The sequence below is a fragment of the Motacilla alba genome, chromosome 1 (assembly GCF_015832195.1).
Source record: "Motacilla alba alba isolate MOTALB_02 chromosome 1, Motacilla_alba_V1.0_pri, whole genome shotgun sequence".
NCBI classification, from domain to species: domain Eukaryota; kingdom Metazoa; phylum Chordata; class Aves; order Passeriformes; family Motacillidae; genus Motacilla; species Motacilla alba.
Genome location: NC_052016.1, coordinates 4,515,138 through 4,525,841, shown reverse-complemented (window position 1 = coordinate 4,525,841; position 10,704 = coordinate 4,515,138). Strand labels below are relative to the sequence as shown.

The window sequence follows — 10,704 nt, the reverse complement described above, 5'->3', positions numbered from 1 at the left end:
TCTGTTTAGAACAGAATCTATTTTTATTCAACACAGGATGGTGAATGGAAAAAAAAATCACAATAATCAGCATTAAAAAACCCCAATGAACCAACCCAGCAGTCTCATTTAAATTTGGCTGTACCTACTGGTCACTCACATTTTTATACAGAGAATTTCATCAGTCTTGCCCATTTCCAGATATAAACACCTGATACTAACAAAACACACAGTTTAGTCACTATTTGGGGGACCTTTAGGGTCTTTTTAAAATAGAAAACCAAATCTTTTTGTCCAACAAATTTGTATCTTGGAGGAACTGAAATGTAATCTGTCATTACCTCATACCCGAGTCGCTGCAGTGCAAAAGCTATTCAAATAAATAAATAAATAACAGCAGCAGCCCCAACAAGAAAAACCCAAAACACACTTAAATATCTCCAGAAATACAACCAAAAGCTTTTTAACATCAGACTTCAGCCCACAGGGGACAGCTTCTCAAAATGTGAGCACAGCAGAGCTTGAACTGTTTCAGTAAACTAGTATAAAGCTCTACACGTATTTTTGGGGAAGGTGACTGGAATCCCCAGCTAAAGTGGTCCTCCATCCATCTCTCCCTCCCCACACAGGCATTGATGTTGTGCCAGGACAGCTGGTTTGGGGCTGCAATGTTATTTTTGCAACATCAGAGGCTGTTTCAGCAGTGCCCCAGGTTCAGCCTGGTTGAGTGAGGAGCAGTTGGACATTCCAGGAGCAGTTTCCCGTTCCAGGAGGATGGAAGTCCTTCCAAGCAACATTGCTGCACAATTCTGTCACATTTAACCCCAGCCCAAGCACAGCACAGATTTTTGAGTTCAGTTGTTGAGAATCTCCCCTTGAGAGAGGAGATTCATACTCAAAATGTGTGAAGTCAACCTTCCATCTAGTTAAGTGCAGGACCCTCCTAGAGCTCCCTGCAAGGACCTGGCACCTTCCCTAAGTCCCTGTGGGGTCATCCCTGTACCTCTGCTCAGCAAAACAGCTAAAAATGAGCCCATTTTGACACTGCCCAGGTCAAGCATGAAGCACGTGCTGGATCAAACCAGCCAAGCAACTCAAAAGACTGAGAAGGTACAAAACAGCCCTGGAAATGAAGTGTTAGCAGCAGCTGATGGGACATTCCTGGATATTTTGCAGGGCTTTTAAAGTGTTTTGCTAATCAAGTGTAAAGACTCTTGCACTGTCTCACACAACTTAAGAGCACAGAGCAAGACAAAGGCCTGGAGCTTTAATAAATACAGTTGAGGATAACACACAGTTTAAATTACCTAATCTTTGTGTAAGTATAAACACCCCATACAAAAAAAAAAAGATTTCTTTTGACTTTGTACATCTTAAAAAAAAAAAAAATCACAGAAACATTCTGTTTGCAAAGCAGACAGCTGTACAAAGAAATGATATGTTCTGAAGACATTACACCATCTATTTTCTGGGTAGCACTAGGTACACTCAAATGTTCTCTCACAAACTACCACCCACACAGGTAATTTTTCTTCTCTGATATGTTGGCTCCAAGTCTGAAGCCCAGAGCCACTTGAGAGAGATTTCTGGATATTAAGGCCCAGATCTGACTATGACTTCCACGTGCACACACCAGCACTGGAACCCAACATGGACCCCTGTGCCAGGGGGCACCAGAGCAGCTCTCCCTGCTCAGTCCTGTCACACAGGACAGCTCCCAGCTCTCTGCCACCCCAAAGAAACCCCCTCTCATGTCAGCCCAGCCTGGCAGGGAAGTTAAAATGCACAATCATTTTATAATGCCCTGAAAAAAAATCATTAGAGCCCCCACTGAAAATTCTGACTCATAAACTGCTTTTTGTTGCTTAGGACTTTTTTTTTTTTGCATTACCCTAACGGAGGACTAACATCCATCCAGAGGATCTGTGAAAACTGCTAACTGCAGCACACAGCAAGAGTAAATTCCTTTTTATAACCTACCAAAAGGCTGGATGCTGTCCTTAGGAAGTAGAACTGTAGCTAAAAGCTAATAACACAGCCAGGTGATTATTGTCTGAGCAGCCTCAAATCCTACTAGCAGCACATCTTAATGACCAGCTGATATTGTCCTCCATAAAGTGATGCTCTCAGTGTACACAGATGACGTGAGAGACACATTGCTCACTGACCCTGGGACAGCCACTCACAGACTGTTCCAATTTCAGCTTCCTCCTGCTCTAGCTTTGCCTGGATTGTTGGCAAACACGCAGTTCAAAGTTTCAATTAAAAACATCCTATCAAAAGAAATTAAAAAAGGCACTTGGTATTTCTCTTTGGCTCAGTCGAGGCGTGCTGCTGAAACCTTCCCCGAGTCCCCATCTCTCCTCTGATGAGCAGTGGCCACCCTGAGGTATTCATGTGCAAAAATCAAGAGCTTCAGGGATTCACCATGCCTCACACTGCTCCCCAGGAAACCTGCAAGGCTCTTCACCACACAGAGACCTTTAAACACAGAATAAGGTGTCCCATGGAGTTCTCAGGGAACAGCTCCATCCACTGGCACGCTCCTCATCCCAGCTCTGGTAGCTCAGTGCTCTTTGAACCTGGGGAAGAAAAGCAACCAGGCAGGAAAAGCTGAGGTGTGAGGCAGAACAGACACCTAAAGGCAGCATCCAGCCCCTGCTGTGCATTTTTCTGTTCTCTCCATTTTACTTCTCCAAAATTCTACAATCAAGAGGCTCAATTTAGATTCTGTGTATGGATTCAGTGATTTTTTTCTCCTCAATTCAAAATACTGTAAATTCAGAGTCACCCTTTTCTTTAAGAACTTTTGGAAAAAGTTACATTTTAAACTATTATTAAACACAGGGCAGGCAATTCCCCACCTGCACAATGAAACCCATGGAGGATTAAATATTTGGGGGGAAAAAAAAAAACACAAACAAGAGACTGTGACAGAGGTGTGTTTTCAGATATTTTTTGAAAGAAGATGTTCTTGGAAACATCAAGGAAAATGTCCATGGTTTGAAAACATCAAAGTGAGGTTACTCTTTTGAAGCAGAATAAAACCAGACAGAAATGGATCTACACAAACCTTAACATTTAGGTATTATGGGACAAAGGCTGGAATTGATCTTGGAGGTCTTTTCCACCCTTAAAGATCATTTATGGCTATATTTGGAAGGCTTAGAGAAGTGTTTTCAAGGTGTTATTAAAGAGCAGCAGCCATGAAAAACACTTACAGGGTGTGATCTGCATGACACTGAAGTTCCTTCTGGATAAGACGGAGTAAGAGCTGCAAAAACAATCACAAAATCTCCTTTAGTATCACCCAGATAAAAAAGAAGCAGAATTATTCATTGTTATTTGGAGTTTCTCACTTGAAATATTACCCTGTAATGCTGAACTGGGTTTAAAAAAAATAAAAGATTTACAGATGGTCAGTAATGTTTGGTAGAGGAGCTTTCACAATAAGCAGGCAAGAGGAAAATAATTTCCTTTTTGCATCTGAGAGATCAATTTCTTCCTAAGAACCACAATGGTTTCCGAGTTACTTTACCAGCAAATGTGTGAAGAAACCAGCAGAGGGACCCCGAGGCTTCAAGAAAACGTGTCAGAAAGAAATTTTAGCTGCTGCTTGCAAAAACAACTGTGTGTGAAAAAGCTTTATTCCCACAATTAGTCAAGGTGAGTGCAGACAGTCACGTTTGCTTCTCTGTGCAGCATCAGTGCACTTGAAAAGGATTATTGAGATAGCAGCAGGAAAGTGATTTTACCAATACAATTCGATGGTTCTCATGTACATTAAAGACAGAATTGGAGCTTTCAGGGTTGCTCACTATTTCAGGTTATGTTATCCTCAGAATCTCACTATTTTAAGTTTGCTCACTGCTGTAAGTATGAATGCCTTAAGAAGTTAAACGTTTTCAGAGGCACAGAAGTGGCCAAGAATAACAGAACTGAATGCCACGTAAGGGGATAAAGCCCCCTCCAGGTACCCCTGGAAAAATAATATTTGAAAACAGGTATCCAAATGCTGCACTGCAAAAACCAGGAAAAGCAGAACAGTTATGCAAAAAAGGATTTATTGCAACTGCAGAGTCAAATCTCTCAACACCAGAGCTTTGCAAAGGGATTTTAATTGATTCCTCAAAGAAAAGTGACATTTTTTCATTTTAATCAAGAACTGTAAGAGAAAAACAACGAGAACTTTATCTAGGAAAAATATGACATCCTCCCAAACCTCACTCTGCAGCATGAAATACCAAATATTGAAACAAGCTGCTGACTACCAGTGACAACACACTTCAGCTATTAACTTACCTAATTTATTTATTTAATTTCCAGAGAATTACTCCTAAACATGAAAAAATTACTTTTGAAGTTGGGGTTCAATTTGAATTTAGGAAAAACAAAAGCCTCAGTTGTAACTCAAAGGGTTTCTGATTTTCTAGTGTCAGGAAGGGAATGGTCTGACACTCTCAGCTCCTCTGCAGGAGCCCAGAGCTCAGTGCTTTGGACCAAGCCAGCACCTGTGTGCTCTTCTTTCCCCAAACATTTGCTCCTGGTTACTGACAAAAGCCAGGATTGCCAGTTCTTCCCCTAATTTAGTACAGCTGTTTCAGGGCCCATCTGGAAAATGTGATGTATTAACTTTCAACAGCTTCATTATCAGGGTGATTTTGGTGATACAGCAATGTAGGAAAATGTTTTTTATGGCTTTGAGAAACTGGCTTTGAAGACAACAGAAGTGATTCTTCCGTGAGTGCAATCTGAGGCAACTTCTAGGTCTAAATGTGAAAGTTTACTTGCAATTATGCCTGCTCTAAGCTGCTCAGCCAGCAATCAACAGCTGGGTATTTGCTCAGGAATTGAAATTCATCAGAACTGATCTGCACTTTTGATTAAAATTAGATGAGAATTTCAAAACGAGCAAATTTGCTGTTAGACTGAAAATCTCCTACGCCACTGGAAGCCCAACACAACACAGGATACTGAGATGGCAAAAGGACAATTTGGACAATTTGCATTCTGGGATAGTTTAGCACAGAGGAAATACACATCATCTCAAGTTTTAGACTTACTAGCAAGGCACAGGCATCTGCCACCATGAGCATGTAGAACACGTTGTTCCAACCAGAAGGGGAAATAAGGCCAGCCAGGAGAGGCCCCAAAGCAGCACCTGAAATATAATACTGGCATTATATTTTGGTATTTTATATTACATACTCCCAGAGCTGTGCAATGTAAGATTCACTGTACTGAAATGTAGTTATTCTGAATTAGAGTATCCATTTTTCCACCTAGTTAACTCAGTATTAAACCTGATGGATTAAAAAGTTCCAGTAAGTGCAAAACATTACTGGTACAGATGGGAAGCTGGAAGGCTTAGATGTGATAAACATCTGCCTTTGGCTCACCAAAATGATCATCCTGAATTAAGCTGAACTTTACTCTGTTTTCCCTTCCACATGGAGGGCATAAATCAAATATCCCAGACCCCAGGACAGCCCAGTGCCATCTCCTTTTGCTGTCTGTGCCCAGTATCAGTTGATGCCTTGAGAGGCTGCCTGGAACAGAGGCCAGGCAGTGTTAAAGGAATAAAGCAGGGATTTATTAAAAGGCCTTCAAAGGATACACCTTGGGCAGCACAAGAGCCTGGCTGAGGCTATACCCAAGATGGCCACGAGTTTTTACACTTTTATAAGTTTTGGTTCATTTCCATGTTGGGGTTAATTGTCCAATTACAGCTGCAGGTTATGCAGTCCCATCCTCCCAGATTGCTCCCCTCAATTCTCTGCTGTTTGCACTTTTTGGGGCTGAAGCTGCAACAATGTCCTTGGTTCTGGGGCTGGAAAAGGATTGTTTTGTCTGACTAAACTGTGAGAAGAACTAGCTAACACTTTATACGAAGTTCAGAGTTCTATACTAATGCAGTACAGAATCTGGAAAATATGAAAGTTAAAACTGAAGGCATCACAGCGACTCCACCCCTTCCTCCCACCCTCAGCTGTGGGACCACTGGAGGTTTCAGGTGAAGTTTGAGTTAGTCCCCATTTCCAAAACTCTTCTGAATCCCAGCAAAGTATGACCTGAAGAGCCCGGTTTTTTGGAAATGCTTTGTTTTAACCTGTCAGAGCTGGGACAGGTGGCCCTGGCTTACCCACAGATCCTGTCCCATCGATGATCGCCGTCACCGTGGACAAGGCCCTCGCGTTCCCCTTCAGGCTTTTGTGGGTACCCTGGAGGGACAGAGATGGCTCAGACCCATCCTGAGCTGAGCTCTGGTAACAGCACCCATCTCCCAGCCTTCCACATGGGCTCTGTGCTGGGGAGATGCCTCAAGCACCCTGCAGTGTCAAGGCCAAGGGTGAAGTGGGCATTGCCTGCGTCACCTCAGTCTTGCCTCCAGGCCAAGGACAGGGTCCAGAGGATGCTTGGAGACTTCTGCCCTGCTCCTTGTCCTGTTATTTAAAACATTCCTGCATTTAAGACAATAAGAGGACTTTTGCCTCATGCTTGGTGCCCTAAAGAACCAACACATTACAAAACAAGCTTCCAAAGTTTCCCTGCTGAGCAATGTTGGTGTTTGCACATGGCTTTTGTGACTTGGCTGACCCGATCCCGCTGGAAGTGCTGGCAGCTGGAGTACCTGGACTTTTTATTTTCACACACCTTTGGTTGTGTTAAGGTCTGTGCCAGATGTAACTTTCTGATGGGAATTAAATCACCAGCTCATGTCTCACGCAGCAACAGCTCCTGGAGGAGCATTTAAAAATGCAAAATATAAAAGGGGACAAGGACCTGCACAGAGGCCTGGCTTTGCATGCAACCTTCAGACTCAATCTGGGCTGTCACCCAGTCTTGTGAGTGGTCAAGAATAATTTAGAAGCCTCTCACAAGCATGGCACTCATACTAAAACACAAATTCTAAAACAAATCTCAGTGGCTGAGTTCAACACCGCCTTTCCACTGCCACTCCTTACTCCTTTGCTTTGGGACAAAGCAGCCCCTTCCCTGGTGACCCTGCAGAAGTCAAAGGGCTCTCTCTGGAGGCCAAATGTCACAGGGAAAGCCAAACTCACCAAGTCAGCAGAGACAGCAGTGGTGATCAGGGCATAAGGGCCATTCACCAGGGCACCACTGATAAGCAGCATCACTGTTCCAAGTTAAAAAAAGAAAAAAAAAAAAAGAAAAGAAAACGTGAGTTGCATGAGAAACTGTTCACCATAACAACAGGAGACATCACAGCCCATGGCTCCCAAGTGGTTTAATCCTTCCCTGGCTCCCCTGACCCAATACAGAATTGGGAAAGGAAGAAAACCAACATCCATTCCTCTCTCTTTTCAGTGCTCACTCCATGATGTGAATTCTCAAACATACCAGAAGATGGGGCTGAGACAAAAAGCAGTTCCCAGAGTCTTTACTGATCCTGGGAGGTCACAGAAAGGGGAATATCTGACCAAACTGACCACGAGGGCAGGGGCTGCTCACAAGATACACCCACAAGTCCCTTCTGTCCTTGTAGAGCAGCAGAACCCTAAAAGTGAAGGAGGCTTCAGGCAGGTGAGACACCACTGCCTCACTCCTGTTTCCATTGCTGGTTTGAGGCAGCACACAGAAAGCCACAGGTGAATTTTGCCTACTCAAGTGAAGTTAATGCTGCTGTCAAAAGTACTTCAAGGTAGTATTTCAACATCTCTGACATTTGGCACAAGGGATATTAAAAAAGCCTGTGCTGACACAACAAGGTCCAGTAAGACTAATGATATTAATTAGGTCTGTTCTCTTGCCACCTCTTACTCACTTCCCACCTTCCCACTTTGACCTGTAAAAAGCCTGCAAGACCAAATTTAAACATTTGACTCCATACTTCCTCCTCTAAGGAAAAAGGTAAAATAGAAAACAAAGGAAAAAAAAAAAAAAAGAAAGAGCATCAAAGGTCATAAATGCAAAGTTCATGGAAAGCTAGGCAGAATAATTTAAAAATACTCACCTACAGTAGCCTCAAGGCCCATTTTACTGACTGCAGAGAACATGTACAGCTGGAAAAAGAATAAATAAGCACTCGAAATACCAACATATGGATTAACCCTGGGTTCCCCATTTGCCCCATGTTAACTACAAGATATCTTAATTGGTATTACATGAAAGCTCTAGGTTTTACTAAAGCCTTTCAGGCCACAGTAGAATGACTGACTGGACACAGAAGGGAGATAAGGGGTAGGATCCCATTCCTCTATGGCCTTTCAGAAGGGAGGGTTGTGTTATGAGACACTCAATTTTAAACTCTCCAACTGCAGCTTCAACACAGCACAGAATACAACTCATGAAAAAAAAAATCAAATAAAAACATCTCTCTCATGTCCACCTGCTGGTTTTCCAACAATTACATCTCAGAAATTTTAGCCTTTGAGCAGCTAAAATTCTGGCAAACAACTGAACATCAGATTTTACAACAGAGTGAAACTTTCCATATATTCTGTAACAAAAAAAAAAAAAAGGCTTGTTTAGCCCCAATATCTATACTTGCTCAACTTTTCATGCCAGTGTTTAAACTGGCCTGGACTCTTTAGATCCAGGCTGGGAGATGCTGCCTGCAGAACTGTCCAGGGAATGGTGTCACAGCTGTGGGACAGGGGCAGGCTCTTACTGTGGGTGCTGCAAGCAGCAACATCATTCCGCAGGTTGATGCCCTCTTCTCCAGCCTGTCTGAAATCAGACCTGCCAAGATCCCACCTGAAAGAACACACAGGTGTGAGGAAAACAGTCAGGGTGTGTTTTGCACAAAACACACACTGCATTTAATTTAATGAAACAGAAACCAGTGGCTTTGGCTGCATAGTTACACAATTCACACAGCAACATCCTCATGATCCCAACCACTTTTGACCTGAAGACAACAGAACCAGAACTTGTTTCTCCTCATTATTTATTCCAAATATCCAAGGCAAAAAGCCTTTTACCAGGTGTCACATGGCCCTACTGCTGTCCATGTCCCACTGCAACCATGAAATGAATTAAAACTGTCTGCACTGGCATGAAAATTTATTCAGTGGTCACCTTGAAAACGATTCAGGAATAGCCTAGTCCTTATTATTATTATTATTATGATCCCCCAATTTTATCACATACAGTTATATAATAAGGCATCAAGAAGAAAACAAACCAAAACACCTGTGGCCATTAACCTTTGTGCCCAGGAAATCCAAACCCCTGAACAAAGAGGAACAGTTCTCTTAAGTTAGACTGACAAAAGGAAGTATTTTCATGGGTGGTGCCCAAGACTCATGGGCCAGAGCTGATGGAGATAAAAGATTCCAGAATTTGTCTGTTCTGATCTGTACTGGACTGTACTGCACTGGCTGGGAAGATATTTTACTAGATTTACACATTTTAACACAACTCTCAGCTCAGTACTTTTACTGCTACTCTTCTTCAGTAGAAATAATGAATATGAACTATAAAATATGTAAGCTGTGTACACCAGAGCCTTTCCTGAACTGTTGTGATCAGGAGTGAAACAACATTAAAACTTACCAAAGATCCCACCCACATCAAACAGTGTAGAAAGGTCCCCAGCTCTTTTGGCATCAAGATGCTCTGGTGAGAAAAGCAAAATATCTGTCTCATTTCTGGACTATAAAACATGGAAATCTCAGCAGTCTTGTAATGCCAGGGCATCTTACAGGAGAATTCTTCATTCAGATAATCCACAATAAGGTGGTGTTGTGTAAAAGAAAGAAGAACAAAAGTAGGTATTCAGCAATACAGACTTTTGAATGCAATTACTCTCACTGGAAGAGACATTTTACCACTTTTATAATCACAGAATTACAGAATCATCTGGCTTGGAAGGGATCTTCAAAGGTCATCCAGTGCAACCCCCTCTGCCATGAGCAGGGACATCTTCAATGAGATCAGGCTGCTCAGAGCTCCATGCAGCCTGATCTGGAATGTTCCCAGGGATGGGCATCCACGGGTTCTATGGGCAGCCTGTTGTAGCATTTCACCACCCTCACTGCAAAAAAATTCTTCTTTATATCTTGTCTAAATCTACCCTCTTTTAGTCTGAAATCATTACCCCTTCTCCTGTCACAACAGACCCTGCTAAAAAGTTGGTCCATCCTGCACTCTAAAAGTATAAAAAGAAATCAAAACATCAGAACTGAACAGATAAAGAAACTCATTTACATTATTTTGTGTATGTTTTAATACGACACTTCAATCTTAAATATCGTTAGAAAGTAAAACTTTTTGATTTGTTTGCAAGAGCCAAAGAGACAGCATTTATGCCTGGAATTACTGAAGATAAGCCAGACACACTTCTGTTTGTTTTAAAAATGCCCTCTCATAACACTGAATTCATAAACCTGCTTGGTGACTTACAAGTCCCTGCTCCTGCAGCAGAGAAAGCCTCTTTCAGAAGCAGTAATGTTTATTTTCTTATTTATTCCAAGCTCATATTTGCAGAGGCTTTGCAGCTATCATTCAGCACCCCTTTCCTGTAATACTCACCCACATTTGTGATGTAGAGGGGAAGCCAGAAGAGGAAAGTGTAGCTCACCAGCTTTGCAAACAGGAGACAAAGGGAGAACTCCACAACTCCCTGAGAGAACAATGAAAACAGGGAGTTAGTATCTTCGAGCTATTTGCTTTCACAGACCATTATGAAAATGGTTTCTAGGAAGCATTTAGGCTTTTCTTTTTCTCTCATGGATTCCCAAGAAGCTTTTTTTCCCCCTG

General features: G+C 42.3%; 1 protein-coding gene across 6 annotated transcripts in view; it reads right to left on the bottom strand.

Moving 5' to 3' along the window:
* SLC37A1 (solute carrier family 37 member 1) overlaps positions 1–10,704 on the bottom strand; it is a 35,558-nt gene continuing 24,854 nt past the window's right edge. For all 6 annotated transcript variants that reach the window (XM_038141284.1, XM_038141294.1, XM_038141303.1 and 3 more), the window contains exons 13-21: positions 10,477–10,567; positions 9,499–9,561; positions 8,612–8,697; positions 7,955–8,003; positions 7,044–7,117; positions 6,122–6,200; positions 5,043–5,140; positions 3,201–3,253; positions 1–2,561 (exon numbers count right to left, since the gene is read on the bottom strand). In XM_038141284.1, the coding sequence (XP_037997212.1) occupies positions 2,546–2,561; positions 3,201–3,253; positions 5,043–5,140; positions 6,122–6,200; positions 7,044–7,117; positions 7,955–8,003; positions 8,612–8,697; positions 9,499–9,561; positions 10,477–10,567 (609 nt within the window). In that variant the 3' untranslated portion in view covers positions 1–2,545. The remainder of the gene's footprint in view (positions 2,562–3,200; positions 3,254–5,042; positions 5,141–6,121; positions 6,201–7,043; positions 7,118–7,954; positions 8,004–8,611; positions 8,698–9,498; positions 9,562–10,476; positions 10,568–10,704) is intronic.